Genomic DNA, 21,191 nt, shown 5'->3' with positions numbered 1-21,191 from the left:
GATAAATAAATAACTTAATATACAAAAAACACTTAGAACAGTGCCCGGCACATAGCACATACTCAATAAACATCAACTCAAGCGAGCTGCATTTGAAAGCCTTATTTGAAGATGTCCAGGAAATAGCTCTTCTCCCAGCTAAGAGAGCCCCCCCATAGGGATTACAGAAGAACAAACACATTCACCAAAGCAGGAACAGGTCTACCCCTGATTTCATTTTTTCCCTTGCACTTGACTTTTTGTCCCATCTGGGGCAGCCTGACACCCACTGGGGGCCTCGGGCACCAAATCAGAGAAGGTCTGAAGGGGAAAACAATGAGACCAGCTGTCATTTGGACCCCCTCCTATCGGGAACCCCAGAGAATATAAACACATACTGACCTCAGCCCTTGGAAATCCCAGCTGGAGGCAACTCTCGGCAGAGAGCCACCACGGGGAATACGGGGATACGAGGCACCTCCTTGAGAGCAGAGCATGCCGTTCCCACGTCTCCCGGAAGCTCTGTGCAGACCTTACCCAGCTCCTCCTCCCTCCCTCTGTGCTGATTCTGTTCGCAGAACACTTCTCTCTCAACCCACAGTATCCCCCAGGATAATCAGTTCCTTCTCTCTGCAGGAGCGGGACGGCTCTATGCTAGCATTAGAGACAGTACTCAGGTCAGACAAGTAGTTCCACCGAACCCAACAATTCCACTTTCAAAACCTCTTATCCTATACTTAGAATTCTATTCGGAAAAAGAACTCTCATCAGTGATATCTGAAAGCTCAAAGATACCGATCAAAATAATCTTGGGATATTGTGACGGAGTGAAAATACAACCTCTAATTATAAAGAATTCAAAATAATGCATTTATATCCTCTCTAGAAAGAAATAAAGCCTCCACAGTCCGTGGGCCAATTTCACGAGCCTCCAGGGCCTCTGCTCTATACTGTTCACAGTGATTTTCAAACTGCACTGACCATTACCCATAGTGAGAAACACTTCATACTTGACCCAGTTCACGCGTGCCTACGTACGCACGCGTGAAATACAAGTTTTATGAGGCAATACTTACGCTTCCTGAGTATTATCCATTCTGACGGTTTTCTATTTGTTCACGGTGTTCATGACCTACTAAATTGATTTCATGACCCTTCATGAGTGACGATCCAGTTAAAAAATACATTTAGAGGAATTCAAGAAAACTCATCCCTAAGTGGAGCTGCAATAAGGTGTAAGGGCCAAGGGCAACAAGGCATTGAAGTCACAGAGTCCAGGCTTAGAAAACAGGCTGGCAAGACAGGGTATAGGGGAAGTCAGGTCAGTTATGTGAACACCAGATCTCCTTCCTAGGAGCTGGGTGGCCGTGGGCAAGCCAATCTCATGCCCTAGGCTTACTCGGATTAAGACTCTCTGTAAATAATATTCTGGTGCTGACAAGACACGGTCTCTGAACCCAGACAGCAAATAAATCAGTTCTGTGAAAGGGCCAGTGAAACCCCACAGGCTTACTAATGATCAAGCAGACACAGTTTGGAGCGAACCTCTAAAAGACACCTGGAAGCATGGATTGGATTCCTCCTCACCCCTCTATGGACAAGGTACTCCTTCCCCCTGCAACTGGGGGTGTTGAAGCCTGAGGCTCACAGGTGCATCCTCCCTCCCCATGGTCATGCCACCTTCCCAAGAGCAGCCTTCAACCAATGTCTCCTTGGTACGGGTCCCCATCACCCCACCTCTTTCTTTTCTAAGTGTATTTATTTATTTTGAGAGAGAGAGAGAGAGCAGGGGAGGGACAGAGAGGGAGAGAGAGAATCCCAAGCAGGCTCCACGCTGTCAGCACAGAGCCCAATGCGGGGCTTGAACCCACAAACCATGAGATCATGACCTGAGCCGAAATCAAGAGTCAGGAGCTTAACCGACTGAGCCACCCAGGCGCCCCCAGCCCCCGCCACCATCGTCCCACTTCTGAAGGGCCATCCCAGCTCCAGCCATGGATTGGCTTTGGTCTCTATTACAACTACTGCACCAGGGTGCAGCCAGCCTCTTTCCCTGCTTCCCTCAATCCCTCATGCGTGTCGTGCCCCAGACCTGATTCTCCAATAAGCCACCTGTGTGCAGATCTTCATCTTTTAAGACAAAGCAGCAATGATATTGGCCAAAGTCACAGGAGGAAAACTAAGTGAGAATGCTGACCTCAGGACATTTTTCCGAGGGTATTTTTGAGACCTTTTTTTTTTGTTTCCAGAGCTAACATTTAACGAGCAATCACATGTCTTTGCAAACCATGTCTCGTTCGATCTACATGGTGCCCTGGGAGGTAGGCTCAGGATCCTCACCTTCATTTCACAGACGAGACACCAAAGATTAAAGAGGCTAAGAAAGGACTCCACACGTGCTCGGCAGAGGAGTTGATGTCTGACCCCATCCTATCCCACCACAGCTCTATAATCACACTCGCCACACTGGATCACACAAATTCACTCTCGTGTCTGTCTCTTTGAGGATCTCCCCCTCTCCACTCCCCCCACAAGGGCCAGGACCTCATGTTCCAAATCTCAAGCTCTTGGTGAAGCACCAAGCACAAGGCAGGACCCAGATGGTTGGGAGTAATGGTGGCAGTATTCAGTGGCGATGGTGTTAGAATTCAGCGTGTCCTGTGTGCCAAGCCCCACGCTGTGCCTGTTACACAACAACGTATCATTTGGCCCCGCCTCTTTCCTATGAGGTAGGTGCTCTTATCAGGTGCAAGCAGTGGGCACTCACTTAGGACCCGCCACAGAAGCCAGTACACTTCAGCAGACGTGCTCTGTATGAGGGCATGTTTTCTAGAGCTAAGCAGTCATGCGGGCCTGAAATTGGTCTGGTAGGTTCCCCAAAATGCCAGCCATACTTTGCAGCTTCTCCCAGCAAGAGGAAGAGCCCATTTCCTCCTTTATTTTCTCCTTTAATTCTGGGATGGGCTTGTGGCTTGCTTTCACTGACCAAATATGTCACAAGTGACACTGTGCAACTCCAAGCCGAGGCTTCAAGAGGCCTTCCAGCCACTGCTTTGTGCACCGGGAACACACTCACCTCCGTGAGACGAAGCACAGGCTAGCCTGATGGAAGACGAGAGACCACCTGGAGAAAGGCCCCGGCGTCCCAGGCCCATCAGCTGGGGCCCCAGATGTGTGAGCCCAGCCAGCAACCGCCAACCCCTGTCCAGACCAGAAGGGTCACGCAGCTGAGCCCAGCCCAAATCACTGACCCACAGAAAGAAGAGCTAAATAAAACGGTAGTTATTTTAAGCCACTAAAGTTTGAGGTGATTTGTAACACACAACAGGTAATTGGTCTATTAGATGTCCAGACAGCCAAGAGCAGAACCACCAAAGGATTCATCTCCAGGAATGGTGACAAATAAGCAAAAGAAAAGAACATAGAAGTGTTTACGACGTCCACCGGCAACCAGGAGAGCCAAGAATTCTGACCGGCTGGCAAACTACCACTTGTGACAAGCACCAGACTGTTCTAATACCTAAAAACAAGGAGAGTGCTTCTTCATTTCATACTTTGCAGCAAAACAGACCAGGCTCTTCCCCAAACATACCCTCATATGTTTGATAAGATAAAGAGGTCTAGAGTTGCACATCTGTTTTTACTGAAGTCAAGTGAGAGATCAAATCGGATACATCATCCCAAAGGAAAAGGAAATCGCGGCTGTGGGGACCGGGGCAGGGCTTGCTGTGTTCACCTACATGTTTTCCCACCAGACAGAGCTGGCTGACATGTGCCAGTGCCCCTCGCGGTCGACACGGCCCTCCCTGTGCCAACAGAAGGTGAGCAGAAGTGACATATGTCCCTTCCAGGCGGGAGCAGTTAGGAAATGAGTGTGCTTTTGGGGCACCTCAGTTAGTTGAGCCTCCGACTTCGGCTCAGGTGGTGATCTCACAGTTCGTGAGTTCAAGCCCTGCATCCAGCTTTGCACTGATGGTGTGGAGCCTGCTTGGGATTCTGTCTCTCCTTCTCTCTGACCCTACCCCACTTATGCTCTCTCTCACTCTCTCTCCAAATAAATAAATAAACTTAAAAAAATAAAATAAACGTTAAAAAAATTATTAAAAGGAATACTACGTGGCAATGAGAAAGAATGAAATATGGCCCTTTGTAGCAACGTGGATGGAACTGGAGAGTGTGATGCTAAGTGAAATAAGCCATACAGAGAAAGACAGATACCATATGGTTTCACTCTTATGTGGATCCTGAGAAACTTAACAGAAACCCATGGGGGAGGGGAAGGAAAAAAAAAAAAAAAAAAGAGGTTAGAGTGGGAGAGAGCCAAAGCATAAGAGACTCTTAAAAACTGAGAACAAACTGAGGGTTGATGGGGGGTGGGAGGGAGGGGAGGATGGGTGATGGGTATTGAGGAGGGCACCTTTTGGGATGAGCACTAGGTGTTGTATGGAAACCAATTTGACAATAAACTTCATACATTGGAAAAATAAATAAATAAATAGAATCCTACAGTAAAAAAAAAAAAATTATTAAAAAAAGAAATGAGTGTGCTTTCTCATGTTTTCTCCCCATCCATTGGGCTAACGGAGAGAAAGCTGGAACCCTCAATGACTGCATGGAAAAATGCCTGACCAGGATCACCCACAATGGTCTGGGCCATGAGAGAGAAAGAAATCGCTTTCTGTTAAGCTGCAGAGACTTTAAGGCTTATCTGTTACAGCAGCTTTAACAGATTCTTACTAGTACCTTAACTAGCACAGATGTTTTGTTTTTTTCTTTTAATATATTTTCCATGTTTTTATTTATTTTTCAGAGAGAGAAAGACAGAGCATGAATGGCGGAGGGGAAACACAGAATCCGAAGCAGGCTCCAGGCTCCGAGCTGTCAGCACAGAGCCCGACCTGGGGCTCCAAGTCGCACACCGTTGAGATCATGACCTGAGCCGAAGTCGGACGCTTAACCGACTGAGCCACCCAGGTCCCCCATTACAGACGTTTTTAAATGCAAGCCCTAAAAACAGTTTGAGCTCCAAGTTTTCCGTGTATTAGCAGAACTAAATTATTTGATGGGAAAATTGTCAGAATGCCCTGGCTTCCTGGTTCTACAGTTTGCACCCGATGGGCAACATTGAAATAAGAAGCAGATGTCCCCCCCAAGAAGGCAGACGGTACCAGCCCTCAGTGACTGACTCCAGAAGGTGCTCGTCTCCCATACAGATGTCACTTCTGTGTGCACAACTAAAAAAGTCCCAGCTGATATTTTTGAGGTTCAGCCTCAGTGATTTACACTTGCTTTTTAAATGTTCTACTAAGGGGCCCCTGGGTGGCCCAGTCGGTTAAGCATCCGACTTCGGCTCAGGGCATGATCTCGGTGAGTTCGAGCCCCACGTCAGGCTCTGTGCTGACAGCTCAGAGCCTGGACCTGCTTCAGATTCTGTGTCTCCCTCTCTCTCTCTGCTCCCCACCCCTACTCGCACTCTGTCCGTCTCTCTCTCAAAGATAAATAAACATTAAAAAATAATAACAAAATAAATGTTCTATTAAAGTATAATAACAGAAAAGTGCTGACAAGTATACAGCTCAGTGAAATGTCATGATCTGAACACATCAGTGTAACCAGCACTCAGATCAAGAAACAGAACACTGGTGGCATCCCAGAAGCCTCTCTCAGGGATTACCCCCTGGTAAGGGCTGTCCTCCCTTCTGACCCCTCTAGTTACTTTCACCGGCTCCTGAACATCAAGTAAACGGGATCATACAGAAGGTACGGTGCCTGGCTTTTGCAGCTGTCGTTACCCCTGGGAGAGTCATCTATGTTACACATAGCTGCAGTTTGTTCCCGTACGTGGCTGTAAGATATTCCATTGTGTGTCCACTATTCTGCTATTAGACAACTGAGGTGGCTTCTAGCATATGTTATATTGGAAGACATTCTTTTCACTCCAGTCCACCAGGGCCCATGATGAACAAAGGCAGGGACTTCAGGAGAGGAACTGTTCATCTTCACAGAGAAACACAAGCAAAGCATGAGACTGTGTCTCCAGGTTAGCAGCATTCACATATTTTTTAAAATCATTTCCCAACAGGCTCTATGAAGGGCAATTTGCTGGGGGTGGGGGGAATGGGAGGGGGAGAGTTCAAACAAAAGTGATCAAAGCCTATAAGCTAGAAAGTGATATAGTTCTCATAAAAATCACAGATCAAGCCATAGAAAACTAGCACCAAAACCCAAATCACAGGACTCCCTCTTACAGTCATTTCTCCCCTATACCATTCTGTTCAGTCAACAGGTATTTACTGAGCACATCCTATGAGCCAGGTTTGGAGCTGGGTACTTGAGAAAGAACAGGAAGTGAGACAGATGTGGCCCCTACTCTCACAAAACTGACACTCAGGTGGCAAAGACTAAACACTCAAACTAACATACAATTAGAAAATGTAAAGCTGACAAGGAGTTATGGGATTGTACAAGGGGGGACCCGGTTTGGAAAAGCAGGGAAGGCCTCTCTGAAGAAGTGACACTGAGCTAAGTACTGAAAGAGGAGTAGGAGGCAAGCTGGGGGAGAGGAGAGGAAAGAGCAGTTGAAGCTGAAAACAGAGCATGTGCAAATGCCCTGGGGTAGGTAGGAGCATATCATGGTTGAAGAAGACATGTTGGGTCTTCAGCTAGAAAGTGAAAAGTGGGTAAAAGGGAGGTACAAGTGAGGTTCATGGGGACCCAGGGCAGACAAGGACTTGTAACTCATATGAAAGACTCTGGACTTAATCCTGGGAAGAACAGAAATGCCAGCCATCAAAAGAGGTGTATCTGGGGCGCCTGCGTGGCTCAGTCAGTTAAGCGTCCAACTCTTGATTTTGGCTCAGTTCATCATCTCACGGTTCATGAGATCAAGCCTCAGGTTGAGCTCTGTGCTAACAGTGCAAAGCCTGCTTGGGGTTCTCTCTCTCTCTTTCTCTCTACCCCTTTCATGCTCATGCTCACAAGCACATTCTCTCTCTCTCTCTCTTTCTCTCTCTCTCTCTCCCTCTCTTTCCCTCAAAAATAAGCTTTTAAAAAAAGAAGAAGAAAAAAATTTTTTTAAAAACATGAGTATCTAACTGAAATACAAAGAGGTCCCTTGCCACTCTATATGCCGATCTTCCTTCCCTAGGTGCACTATTTGGCCCAGATAGAATTATCAATACTCCCAACCATACATTTTGCCATGTACATAAAAACAACCCAGATAACTATTGAAATTCTCATTTGCAGCAACGCCAAAGTTCTAAATAATGGCCCCCACTTTGGGGAGGGAAAGGAGATCTTCAAAATATGGTTAGCTCCTAAAAATCACCCAAGCACACCATCACAAGACTAGAGGCACTCCTGCAGACTTCACCCTCCACCTTCACCCACATTATTTGGCAGCTTCTTCTTCAACCCAAAAGAGCACGTAAACATTCCATCTGGAGGATGAAGGGAACTCAAAATTTAAAAAGTGAAATGGTCAGAAATCTATTTAAAGTTGAAATGCCATCAACACGTTTTCAAAATGAAGACAGCAGATGGGACCATCACAGATCTCAATTCAGCTTCTGAGGTTTCCCACAAATTAAAGATTCCAAAGCCAGGAAACTGTTGCACAGAAAACACTGTTGCTCACCCGTGTTCCTGTCACAGCTCTGACCCCAGCTAAGAGTTTCTCACTCAGAAACATTGTGAGTTGCACCTGCACCTAATACTATTGCCCACAGCGTGTAAACACGTTCATTCTTGCATCAAGTGCTTGACTCAGGTTCATTGCACTTGCCTCCCCAACGGGATTATAGAGTCAGTAAGGACAAGACGGCACCCAGCCCCAGGAATAAATGCAAATAGCTGCCATTTATCAAGCGCTCAGTGCATGTCAGGCGAGGCACTAAGGAATTACTGGACGTGTGCCCTATAAACAAGATACTATTGTTTCCTTTTACCTCTAAAGAGACAGAAGCTCAAAGTGTTTAAGGAAATATGTTCCTCGGCCCTGTACCAAGAAGCCAAGATTTGAGGCAATGCCTTTCAATTTCCAAAGCACAAACTCCTCACTACCCATGCAGCATGGGCTCCATTAACACGTGTTGGATAAGTGACAGCAGCCGGGCGGGAGAAAGGCAGTGGGAGGATTCCTTTCAGAGGAAAAATCATTTCCACGGCCCTCTCCGCCTAAGGATGCAGGGAAGAGAGATATCCCTATTGTTAGAACCGTAAAAATAACCCAGTAACCACCTCCCAAAATAGAACAATCAACAATATGACTGACACGAAAATCCAAACGTCTCTCTATGACGTGAGACCCTCAGTGCTCCGGTGACACCCCCCACAACCTCTAAATGGTCATTTCAGCTTCTCGTACCTGCCCTCCAAGCCCACAAGCCTGGAATTTCGGGATCTGAGTCACAGCAATTACTGTTTCAAATGCGCTTCATGCTCCTTTTTCAAACGTTTAGCCACTTCCCTCACCCTCTTTAGAACAATGACAACAAGCACCTCCTAGTCACTATCCTGCCTTCACAAGGTCCAAACCCTCCTAAGTGACGTTGATCTCCAAGCGCCGCCCCTCCCCAACCCAAGCACACCCTCCTTCCCATTCCCTGCATGTGCCCTGTTCTCTCCTTTGTGTGTCTCAACTTGAGTTGTCCTCTGCGTGAAACACCCTTCCCAGCCCCCAGCCTCCTGTCAATCTGGGAACTCCCACTCCTGCTGTAAGATTGTTCCCAAATGTTACCTCCTCTGTGGAATCTTCTCCACCCCTCCCAGGAGTAAGGATGTCATCCCACTTCTCATTTATGTGGCAGAACTAACTGGCCATGTGCTGTTCTCCCCACAAATGACCAGGAAGATCGTCAAGGGCACAAGGATAGATTCCTCTCCAAAGCCCATACTGCAACGGGACATTTTACAAAACATTTCTTCTAACTTATTTATTAGTTACTGTTCTCCTTCCACTAGAATGTAAATTCCATGAGGTCAGGGACTCTGTCTGGTTCACCACTCTAGTTCCAGTGCCTAAAATAGTACCTGAAACATGGTAGGCACTCAAATATTTGCTGAGTGAATGGACAGATGGACAGATGGCTAGATGGATGGTGGAATGGATGGATGGTTGGGTGAACTGATAGATGAATGGACAGCAGATGGAAAAATGGCTGAATAATAGATAGATGAACGGATTAGTGAGTGGGTTGGTGGGTAGATGGATGGAGAGATAGATCGTTGGATCAAGCAGGATCATGCTTCACCAGCCCAGGGTCATAGAGTCATGGAGACAGAGCAGGATTTGAAATCAGGCCTATCTGATTTTTTGAGCCTGTATTCTCAATTCAATTTATACTGCCTATCTAGAAACCCAAAGTCTGGTCACTGGACAGCAGCAAGATAAAAGAAGAAAGAGTCTAAAATTCCCGCCCCCCACCTGGGAACATGGTTATTGTTGAGCTAAATTAATTTCCATCTACTTAGTAAATGCCAAGACTCAACAGGAAGGCATCTGAACCCTCCTAGTCTGGGTCTCAGTTCCCCTTCTGACTCAGTAGGGCAACGCTCTGTGTGTGGGCTGAGGGAAAAGGAGACATCCAGGAGACACAAACAAGCAAGACAGAGGACAATAAAAAGTAACAGCAACAATACCAATAGTAATATTGAAAGATTCATACTCCTGAATAAAAGCCACCGTCTCTTCCAAACCTCACTGGAGCCTACAATTGTGATGTCGTTCAATTCTCGGCTACATCGAGTTTTCTTCCAACACCAACCATTTCCAGGAAAAACGATGATGCTCCTTCTCTATTCACAGGAAGGAACAGCCAGTATGAAATTAGACCCAGAGGTAAAACAGGACGAGGCTTGACATTAGGCAAAAGTGGGTGTGGGGAGGATGGTTTAAGGATAGAAACTAACATACCCCTATGTGCTCATAATCCCCTGTAGTTCTTTTATAATAAAAAATAAAAAGCATCTATTCAGTGCCCAAATTTGTGTTAGAGAGGCATTAAAGACATGTTAGCACCAAACCGAGATCAGAAAAGACGGAGATCATTTTCTGCATGTGATTCAATGAGGCTTACTGTGAAACTACTTACAAATTACCTTCCAAATGAAAGCAAACACCGCCTAAGCCAACAAAATGAACAGCTGTAGAACATCAGACCTCGACCCAGGGTAAGGAAGGTATCTGGGAGTCAAGGAGAGTAATCCTGTGTCCCTAAAAACTGGCTTTCAGTTCAGATGCCTCTCACTGAAATGCTTTACGCTCCCTTTTTACCTATTCTCAACCTGTCAGCTCAAACTTGTTCCTCCACCTCTGAAATGATCTGATTTTTTCTCCAACTCAAACTGCAACCCCTAAAACAAAAAGGAAGCTAGTTCATTATCTGAGTTATTAGCCAGGAGGTGATGAAGTTCTTTGTCGAACTGGGAGAGAAGCCATCTTCAGGTAGCTATCTGATTCTACTAAATATTCATCTTACTCGCGACCATGGCACAAGGAAAGATTCAGGGCTTCTCTGCAGAATGTGACAGAGATAAGACCTTCTCTGTATCTTCACCCAGGATATGAGCAGCTTCACACAATACAGATTTTTTAGCTCTGGCTCCCTGGCAACTCAGACTTTCTCCAATTACTTCGAAGGATGGGAAGTTATTTGCCTTTCATTTTTGGTTTTTCATTCTCAGACCAAAGGATTCCCTGACTCCACCCCAACCATTGCATAGGGTAGCATCCCCCTTATAAATTCTCATGTATCCTGTACACTTCCTACAAAGTGCTTAACAAAAGTAAGCTTAAATATGGTTACAATGATTGGTAAAATATTGATCTTTTAATGTTTATTTATTTTTGAGAGAGAGCTCAAGTGGGGGAGGCACAGGGCGGGGCAGGGGGGACAGAGGATCCGAAGGGGGCCCTACACTGACAGCACAGAGCCCAACATGGGGCTTGAACTCACAAACTGTGAGATGATGACCTGGGCTGAAGTTGGACGCTCAACTGACTGAGCAACCCAGGTGCCCCATGATTCACAGAATATTTACACTGTAAGCTGCATGACATTAGGATCTTCTTGAGCTCATTCACCATAGTATTCCTGCCATCTAAAATAATTCCTGACATATAGAACTTAATGAGTGAATATTTTTTGGAAGCATGAATGGATATATAGAATGATAAATGGATGGAGGGATGGATGGAAATGGATGGATGCATAAATGCACGTAAATATATAAGGTTCCTACTAGATTTTCAAGCAGCCATCACACCTCCAAATGCCACATGTAAACACTGTGGATTTTGTATACCCTATAAAAAGCCCAACAATCTATCTATATAATATCACACAATTTTAATGGAGAAATAGGATTAGTCAAGCCAAAGGATCCATGAAATTAGATCAAATGCCAAAAATGATGAGACCAAGCTTTTGAATGCATCATCCAGACATGGTGAAATATTCAGCTGATCCCCCTACCCACCCAAGAAGTAATCAGACTCCAAAGTCAAAGGAGCAGAACATGGATTTTAAATTGTACTTAGTAGTAATTTAACTACCTGTAGCTGAAAAGCATCAAAAGGAGATGCATATTCTCAAAACTGTGACATACTGATGTATTTACATGTTTTTTATATACACACGTGTGTGCGTACGCACAGAGACAGAAAGAAAAGCTAGGCAGGAAAAGAGAAAGAAGAAAGAGAGACTCCAATAACAAGAATACATATAAATAATTGTCAAACCTTTGGTTCCTCCTTTGACCAATTACTTTCTCTGTTATCTTTTTCTTTCTTGACCCAAAGACACCATAAGCAGGCTGGATGTGGTTCTAGGCAGGACACCTGGAGTATCACCAGTACTCAGGAACAACGTATTTGTTTAATTACTTTCTAAGAACCTGCATATCATATCAGTTACATTTCCAAAGGTGGTATTTTCCATATTTACTTAGAAAGGCATTCTGTTGCCCAGTGACAAAGCTTTTTGAGCTTGCCCTGCGTGCCTGACAGCTCAAAATGAATTTACTGTTGCCTCTCCAACAAATCAGCCCTCCTTTTTAAGACCCAGCATTAATTCACTTAAATATTTTTTTAATGTTTGTTTATTTTGGAGGGAGAGAGAGCGAGCTCGCATGACCAGGGGAGGAGCAGAGAGAGGGAGACACGATCCAAAGCAGGCTCTGTGCTGACAGCAGAGAGCCCAATGTGGGGTTACCGGTTTTTAAATTTTTTGAATATTTAGTTATTTTTGAAAGAGAGAGAGCATGCACGTGAGCAGGGGAGGGACAGAGAGAGAGGAAGAGAGAAAGAATCCCAAGCAGGCTTCCACACTATCAGGCCAGAGCCTGAGGTGGGTCTCAATCTCAGGAATCAAACCCTGAGATCATGACCTGAGCCAAAATCAAGAGTCAGACGTTTAACTCATTGAGCCACCCACGCACCCCTCACCTGAAGATTTTTATTTCAAATGGGACTTTGGGCCTAAAATCCCACTTCAGGTGGAAAAAATAAAAAAGTCAAACCATCAAATACAAAGTCAAAGAGCTTCTGCCTTTTACCCACATTGAACCCTCAGGACACATTCAGAAAAAGCTAAGAGGTGAGCAGAGTTTCACTCACAGTCCTCTGGGATCTGCTTCTGGAAGGGAAATGGAATAATAGAAGGCTGCTTCAGTAGCTCACAGCCTGACTTACCGATTGTACAAAAAACAAACCAACAAACAAAAAAACAAAAAAAAAGCCCTCTTTATGAGAAAGTCCTACCTAAAGTATAAGATATCACATTATAAGTTGCCAGGGAAAACTATGCCAAAAATAAAATTAACCTTTGATTCAGCTTTGATTGTTGTTTTTAAAAAGAGCACACTTTAATCTCTATGTGTTGACTACACACGAAAATAAACTTGTATCCCATAGAGTTAAACGGGATAAAAACGGCAATGTTTGAATTCATGCAACATTTTGGGGTTCTTAAAGAATAACTTCTATTAAAAGGTTAAGAAAACTGCTTTCAGATCTACACAGGAAAGGGAAGAGCTAGTTACTCATTATAATCATCCCTGCTAGGTTTTCATAGTCAGAAAACTAGTGAGCTGGGGTTTTTCTAGAGAGTCCCTGACAAGTTGAGATCTTTCTCACGAGGAAAGGGTGAGAAAAGAGAATCTAAACAAGCCTGGCTGGCTGAGCAGTGCACTCACTGGTGCTGCCCAAAGTCTATGAAGAAACACATCTGAGAGGAAAACCTACCTAAATACACGAAACTGGCCTAGTCATTCGATGACTTCCAGAATGAACTTCTCCCACTTTGACAGTTTCCTACCATGAATCAAGTAATAATGATCGTCTCACTTAGAGTCATGGATACTTACTGTGGATATTTCTCTTATACCTTGGTGTATACCATAACTCTATGAGATAGGTACTATTAGCCCCATTTTACAGATGAGGAAACTGAGGCCACTACAGGTGGATGACTTGCCCAAGTTCACAAAGCAAGTAGGTGGCAGAGCAGAGATTGAAACTCAGTTCTACCTGACTCTAACCCCACGCTATGAATTCTGAATCTCTAAATTGTATTGTTTGCCTGTTTATACTAAAGTGACTTCCTTTTAAAAAAAAAACAGTTTTGGGGCTCCTGGGTGGTTCAGTAGGTTAAGCATCTGACTTCAGGTCAGGTCATGATCTCACAGTTCATGAGTTTGAGCCCCACATCGGGCTCTGTGCTGACAGCTCAGGGCCTGGAGCCTGCTTCAGATTCTGTGTCTCCCGCTCTCTCTGCCCCTCCCCCGCTTTCTTTCTCTCTCCCTCTCTCTCTCTCTCTCTCTCAAAAATAAACATTTAAAAAAAATTTTTTTTTAATTAGTTTTTCTCTGCCAAACTGCAAAAGCTTCTTGGGGTGAGAGTCTAATTCCACCCAAAGTCTTGTTTTCATTACAATTAACACACAAATGCAAGTTCTAAGGTCCTCTAAAGAATGCCAGAGAAAAGTCAGCCTTGCTTCTCTGAGGGTCCCATTTATTATCCAGAATTTAGTTTCATAATACAGATGTTCAGCCCTAGCACTCTGTCACCAGAGGCCTTAAGCTACCTCACAGAGAGTGGTTTTATAGAACATAGAGACCGTGGGTAACAAAAAGGGGAGAAATTTTATGGCAATCTAGAATTTTGTCCTCTAGCAGTACAAAAACAAGGGAATCTATTCATAAGCTCCCCTGATCACACAGAAATCCATGATTTCCCATGGCTGATGGACTTTCCATCCTTCCTCCCTCAGCCCATCCCAGCATCCCCAATTTCCACGGCAGCACAATGGAGCACGGAGGCTCAGGGGGTTCCCTGCCTTAGGATCATCTTACACAACTCCTACCCAAGAATGGCACAGACTAACCCCCTCTCCCCTTCTACTTTTGAAATGGAACACCGCCACCCTAACTTGTAGCCAGGAACAGGACAACTTGAAATTAACACCACATTTTCCATATACCCCTTTGTAACATGGTGTGGGTATACGATTAAGTTCTAGCTAATAGCTCAGACGCAGAAGTATCTTGCAGCAAGTTCCATAAGGGACAGTGAGCATGTGACCTTTGCCTGTCTTTTTACCCTTTCCTCCTTCCTGCTGGCTGAAACAAAGATTTGATGACTGGATAATCTAGCATCCTTCTTACTTAGACCATGAGCTAATTGTCACCTCCTGGATGGTGGAGCAGAAAACTGAAAGGAGATAGGACCCTGGGCTCTGGACCTCTGACTAATGTAAGAAACTAAAACCTTATGTATTCTTGGGGTACCTGGGTGGCTCAGTCAGTTAAGCATCACACTTCAGCTCAGGTCATGATCTCACAGTTCATGAGATCGAGCCCCACTTTGAGTGAGTTCAGGCTCCGCACTCTCTCTCTACCCCTCAAGGGATTCTCTCTCTCTCTCTCTCTCTCTCTCTCTGCCCCTCATTCACTTGCATGCTATTTCTCTCTCTGAAAAATAAATAAATAAATAAATAAATAAATAAATAAATAAATCCTTATGTGTTCTCTATAAAATGTGGATCCCATTTTAATTGGGCGTACTTTCAGAGGAAATCGGTGGTGCCAAAATATTCAGGTGGCTCCAAAATCAGTCCCAGGCAACTCTGAGCAGATCAGAAGATAACCTTCTCCCCTTCCTGGACGCCTCCCTCCAACCTAAGCATCTCTATGTCAGGGGCTGCCAATCCACCCTATCCCCTCTCTCTTGCTCCTTCCCACTCCAGCCCAGATGGAATAAACTGCCAAAACAGTGACATGGGTGACCAGATGTTCACAGCTGCATTTCAGCTCTCACCTAGCAGCTGGTTCCATGGCAAAGCAACTCTCTAGGGACAGTCTTCTCTCACACCAGCCCCCACCTTGGGGGAGCTGGGGGACAATCCCAGGGGCTGATCTTTTCTGAGCACTTACTCTGTGCGAAGCTCTGATCCAAACATCTCCCATGCAACAGCTTTGGGCTACTCGGCAACTTTTTAAGGTAGGTCCTGTTTATTGGACCCATTTTATACACAAGACACCTGAGCTCAATAACACGGCTGGGAAGCCTCGAAGCCAAATTCAAACCCACAGTGACCTGCCTGATGGCCTATACATGTATGTGCACTACCCTACACTGCCCCTCAGGGACAGGAGAAAAATAAAGGTGATTAATAATAATAATAATAATAATAATAATAATAATCGCACGTACTTCTACCTCTGAAGTTGCCGTATTTGATGAGAAACTTTAATTCTGCTTTACTCTCACTACACCAGAAAATTCCTACCACTTTCCAGGCTTTGAAAAACAGGATCTCCTGCTTCAGGTATGTCATCACCTACACATCCGGAGTGACTTCCCCAAGCATCAGTGACTGCAGAGCGGGTGGGAAAGCAGCAATAAAAATGTTCAAAAATCACCCTGGACACCAGCAAGAGACAAAGACAGAAACAGATGCATGGAAGTGAAAGGTAACCTCAAAGATCATCTACACATTCCAGCACTAAGACACCACTGATATTCTGCTTCAGGGGCCAAAGTTCTAGAAAACAATCTGTTTGCAAAAGAGCCTAAGCTGTTGCCACTTTAAAGGGATTTGGAAAGACCTGAAACTAACATAACACTGGATGTTAATTATACTTCAATTAAAATAATAATAATAAAATTGAAATAAGAGCATATAAAACTGGAGGGGCACCTGGGCGGCTCAGTCGGTTAAGTGTCCGACTCTTGATTTCAGCTCAGGTCATGATCCCATGGTTCGTGGGTTCAAGCCTCATGTCGGGCTCTGTGCTGACAATGTGAAACCTGCTTGGGATTCTCTCTCTTTCTCTCTCTCTCTCTGCCCCTCCTCTGCTCACGTGTACCTTCTCTCTCTCTCTCTCAAAATAAATAAACTTTAAAAAAGAGAGTATGTAAAACTGGAAAAAAATTATAAAGGGATTTAGGAAGTTCTCTGGTGCAGAGTGTGAGGCTGGCTGGGGCTCCACATCTTGGTAAGAGAGGCTGGGAAGGTCTGAAGGCTCACTGTATGAGCCAGCTCTTCCCTGGATCTCAGGTGAAGGAACCTGAGAGTCTCAGAAGACAGCAGTGCCACAATGAGAGCACCGTGTATGACTGACAATGCCACCTACACTCACCAGGGATTACTGGACTTTTCCCTGGAGGGTTGGAGGTGCTATAACATAAAAAAAAAAAAAAAAAAAAAAAAAAAAAAAAAAATCAGTACTAAGTCACGTCACAGACTCTTGAATGCTCAAATGCTTTCTTCTCCTGATCTAAACCCCACTCCCCAGTGTGGTCAATTTGCCCCTAAGACACGCCCCAGAAATGAGACATTTCTCACCAAACTCAACCACACATGCCTGAGAATTGGGGAGGGGGAAAAAAAAAAACTTCCCAGAACAGAAGTTGCAAACTTGAATGCCTACCAGAGACAGAAATTCTGGGTGAGGTGGGCCTGGTTGGGAAGGACTGAGATAAAATGGTGAATGTGTGCCCCCCCCCCAACTATGAAAATAACTCCAAATGACTGTTCCAACAAGAAAGTAGGACCAATTCTCAGCAAACTCAAAGCTGGAAATTCAAGGATGTATGTGAAATCTCCCAGTTCTGAATGTGGACATCAAATTCAAAAAATGTTGGATACCCTAAGGGCTAAACAAGTCCACAGGGAATTTGACCATGGAGAGCGAGTTTGCAGTGAGAAATGGCCAAGGCCACCTTACACAGGAGTACAAGTCACTACTAGGTTGAGCATCTCTGGCTAGGGTCAAGGATCTCAAACCAGGTGCAAAGACCCAGGTAACCAGTCACTTGGAGTCCTTCCTGTAGTAGCCAGAAGATGGAAAGGCAATCAGCATCGGCGAGGCACCCCATCTGGAACGACCTCTTTCAGAGAGGGAGGAGGCCCAGGGGACAACCCCGGTCACTTTTCTAGGGGATGCACCTTATGCAGAGGCGGCAGCCACCTGTGGAGACTTCTGTGAAGCAGGGGAAGAGATAGAACCTCTCTCTGTGAGATGAGGAAGGGCCTCTCTGAGGAAGGGATCCTCCCAGAAATGGCCCCTGGAGACACTTCTTCCAGAAGCAGGACTGGCCAAGCAAGGTAGGTTCAGGCTCTTCCAGCCGCAAAGGCAGAAATAGGGTCTCTCACGGCACTCACCTGTCCTGGATGAAGCATCACTGCCCCCACATAAACACACGCCTTAAAAGGACCCTTTTGTGGTGATGCATTCCTAGCTTGGCAGGTCACTCTGACAGATACGATTCCTCCACTCCCTGCCTAACTCAGTCACTTCTAGAAAGTCTTTTTCACCATCTCTTCCCACAAACTGGGCATCCCCAGAGCCCCACAGCCTACCTTGGCACTGGAATCCTTGCTTCCCGAAACCCCTGCAAAGGCAGAAACAGGCATGTCAGGCAGCCCTAGGGGCCCAGCCACCAGCTAGTTCCCCCACGTCACCCCCCTTCCCCGGTCCCTCTACCCCAGGTGCAACCTCCTAGCCACAGGCGGGTGCCCAAGAGTCTTCCGCCTTTGGGGGAGGGGGCAGCTGGGAGCTCGACGGTAACCCCCACCTCCCCCTCAGAAGGCAGAAGAGAGAGGCTGCGACCACCAGGTGGCGGGATGGGGGGAGCCTTTCCGTCGCAGGGAGGGTGGGGGCCAGGCGGGAGATCTGCCCACAGAGATGCCCCGGTACCTTCGGGGAAAGAGAAGAGATAAAGCCACATCCAGAGGGAGGATGAGAAAGACCCCGCGGTGGTGGGGTTCCCCAGGGGGCTGCGAAGAGAGAAAGGGCTCCCCATGTCTAGAGGGACGGGGCGAGAGCTGGGAATAAAGGTCTCCGCAGTGAAGCGAGGGGAAAACTGAGGAGCGCAAAGGGGAACCCTGGCCCGCAGGAAAGAGCAGTAAGAGATAACCCGGGGCGGCACGGCGGGAGACACAGAAGGGGAGGAAAGGATGCCCCACGCCCGCAGGGAGATAGACAGGACACCCAGGGCACTGCCCCCGGAAAAGAGGGGAGGGGGTGCGGGCGCCGCGAGCCTGGAAAGAGGCGGGGAGACGGGGAACCCCGAGAGAGCGGGCACTCGAGGTGCTGCCCTCCAGGGAGGGACAGCCACCCGCGCTCGGAGCAGCCGGAGAACCAGCGCCCGCGACGCGGCCCCGGGGCTCTCCCGAGGCGGCTGGGAAGAAGAGCGGGCAGGAGGCGCCCCGCGGCCGGCCGTCTGGGGCCGGGGAGGAGGAAGCCGCAGGACCGTGCACCCGGGCGTCCGGGGCGGGGAGCCGGGGATGCGGGGCCCGGCGGCGCTCGTCTCCCCCTCGGGGACGCGGAGAGGGGGGCCCCGCGCGCGGCGCTGCCCTCGGGGCCCCGGGAAGGTGCCCCTGCGCCGGCGCGCTCTCACCAGATGAAGTCGGTGCAGTGGCTGCAGAAGGTGGGCTGCTTGAAGAAGCGGGCGGTGAATTTGTGGTTCTTCACCTCGTGCACGTTTTTCTGCCGGAGGGCGCCTTTGCGGGCGAAGCGCACGGTGCTCTCCTCGCCCTCGCTCGGCGGCGGCCCCGCAGCCGGGTCAGCCATCTTGCGCGCGGGGAGCGGGAGCCGAGAGGTGCCGGCCCCGGGGCCGCGGGAGCGCGGGCTGCGGGCCCGGGAGGCGCGCGAGGAGGCGGCCGCTGCTGCCGCCCGGGGCCGCGGGCGCTTCCCCTGCGCCGGCTCTGGCCGCCGCGGCGCGCGGAGCTGAGGCTGTCACTCGCCCAGCTGCCGCCGCTCGTCCAGCTGCGCTTGGCACCGCTGGCCCCAGCTGCGGGGGAGGGAGGCGGAGCCCCGGGCAGGCCCCGCCTCCTTCATTTGCATCGCGCCCAGGCCCCGCCCAGCGCCGCCAGCTGCTTTACATATTGGCACCCCTGAGACTGCCGGCCTCCCAGCGAAGTGTTCACCGCCGCAGCGCTGCGGCGCGGGGACCGCAGCCTGCTATCGTCAGCCCTGAGCCTCGCCCCCTGCCCCACTCCTGCGCCTGAGGTTGCATTAAGGGGATGAGCACCTTGGGTGCGCCCCCTGGGGAACCCAGAGCGGAAGGACCGACGGGGACTGGGGGTGGGAGGTGGCAAGGGTGGGCGCGACGGATTCCACCCGGCCTCTGCAGAGACTGGTGCCCATCCACCCCGCCTCCATCCCATTGGTCATTCTGCACGCGTCTCCTGGAGGGATGGACTCCCGCTGTCACTCATTCGGAAAGGCCTGTGGCTCCACACACACACACATACGCACACACTGCAGAGGTAGGGGAGGAGCACAATTATTATGTGTGTGTGTGTGTGTGTGTGTGTGTGTGTGTGTGAGCGTACATGTATATATATATGTATATACACATCCCATATATATATATATATATATATATATATATATATATATCCACCACAAAGACATTTCTTGGCTTTGCTTGCCCAACCGTTTAGAAGGGAACTCCCTACTTTCTGTCCATCCCCTCCACCAAGAGACTCAGTTTCTTCAATTGTAAAATGGGGCTGAAGGTGACCCGTCTTCACAAATGCTAGTCATATTTGTGCACCATCTGAAAAAAGAAAAAGAAAGTCTATCCGGTTGTTGAATTTGAATAGCAAGAGGTATCCATAATAGTAAAATCTCTCCAGATGCTACCACCTGCCCAAAATACCTGCATCTGGAGACTTCTTCTATTTGTTAAAGAGGGAAATTAAAAGATATTAGAGAGATGCTAAAGACACACTAACGTCCAACTGGGATCCTCTCCTGGATGGAATCTGAAGGATGGAAAGGTAACCAAAAAGAATGATAATTGTCCAGATGAGTAAATAATGCAGTATGATTTAGCCTATCCATGCCCTGTGTCTCAGACATCCCCCACACCATGCCCTACTCTCTGGGAACACAGTGCTGCATTAGACCATGAACTTCTTCACTACACCTAGGTTCTGAGAGTAGGCACTGCTCACCATTATGTCATCAGAGCCAAACTCCGTGCCTGACACCGTCTCAGAGCCCCATAAATATCGGTTGAATGAGTGATTATGTAAATATGTGAGCAAATGAAAGCTTAAAGGACACTGCCCCTCACCCCTCACTGTGTCCAGTATGTGTTCAATAATAATAAACCTCGAGTGCTAGGTAGATGTCACAGGTACTTGCACTGTCTTACTTAGTCCTTGCAACAACGACCTTGTGTAAGTCCAGAATTTTCATTGTGAAGAAGGATGGTGAGGCTCAGGGTGATTAAGATATACACCCAAAGTCATGCTGTTGTTGAATGGAGAGGTTAGGCCACGCTAACTACAAAGCATACTGGTGATAAAGGCACGAAAGAGAGCAGGGTGGAGTTGAACAAGCTACAGTGAACTCCTGCCTAATGAAGCTCAGGTACCGCCATGACGATTTCGCCTGGAAGCTGCTGAGTGGTTAAGTCATTATTAGGCTACATGTGGAGAGCCAGGGCTGTGTTAATAGAATGTCCCTGTGCTGCATAGGAATTCAAAGGTAAGGAGGAAAAAATAGCATTCACTTTTAAGGTTGACATGTTTTGGAAACTGGACGTGCCTGTCTATTATTAGTCCTTTCAGAGGCCCCATCACCAACCAGGGAGGCTTGGGAAAACATCCCAGGAGACATTGCTGCTGAAGTAGATTTCCTTTGAACCGATGAGCTGGAAGCTTGCAGCCCACATCCTGCCTTTTGAACGA

The 21,191-nt window shown here is 47.3% G+C and overlaps 1 protein-coding gene across 3 annotated transcripts in view; it reads right to left on the bottom strand.

The window, feature by feature from the left end:
- PRKCB (protein kinase C beta) overlaps positions 1-19,426 on the bottom strand; it is a 331,204-nt gene extending 311,778 nt beyond the window's left edge. Inside the window, exons 1-2 of one of the 3 annotated variants that reach the window (XM_019430299.2) lie at positions 18,887-19,426; positions 17,847-17,878 (exon numbers count right to left, since the gene is read on the bottom strand). In XM_019430299.2, coding sequence (XP_019285844.1) covers positions 17,847-17,878; positions 18,887-19,059 — 205 coding nt within the window. In that variant the 5' untranslated portion in view covers positions 19,060-19,426. Of the gene's footprint in view, positions 1-15,700; positions 15,834-17,846; positions 17,879-18,886 lie in introns of those variants that run through there. The other 2 variants (XM_019430298.2, XM_019430300.2) reach the window with 2 other exon arrangements.
- Positions 19,427-21,191: the final 1,765 nt, after the last annotated feature.

This window comes from Panthera pardus, unplaced genomic scaffold (genome assembly GCF_024362965.1).
Source record: "Panthera pardus isolate Hobbes unplaced genomic scaffold, ASM2436296v1 HiC_scaffold_5, whole genome shotgun sequence".
Classification (NCBI taxonomy): domain Eukaryota; kingdom Metazoa; phylum Chordata; class Mammalia; order Carnivora; family Felidae; genus Panthera; species Panthera pardus.
Note: the sequence above shows the minus strand (reverse complement) of the source record. Positions and strands in the feature narration are given on the sequence as shown.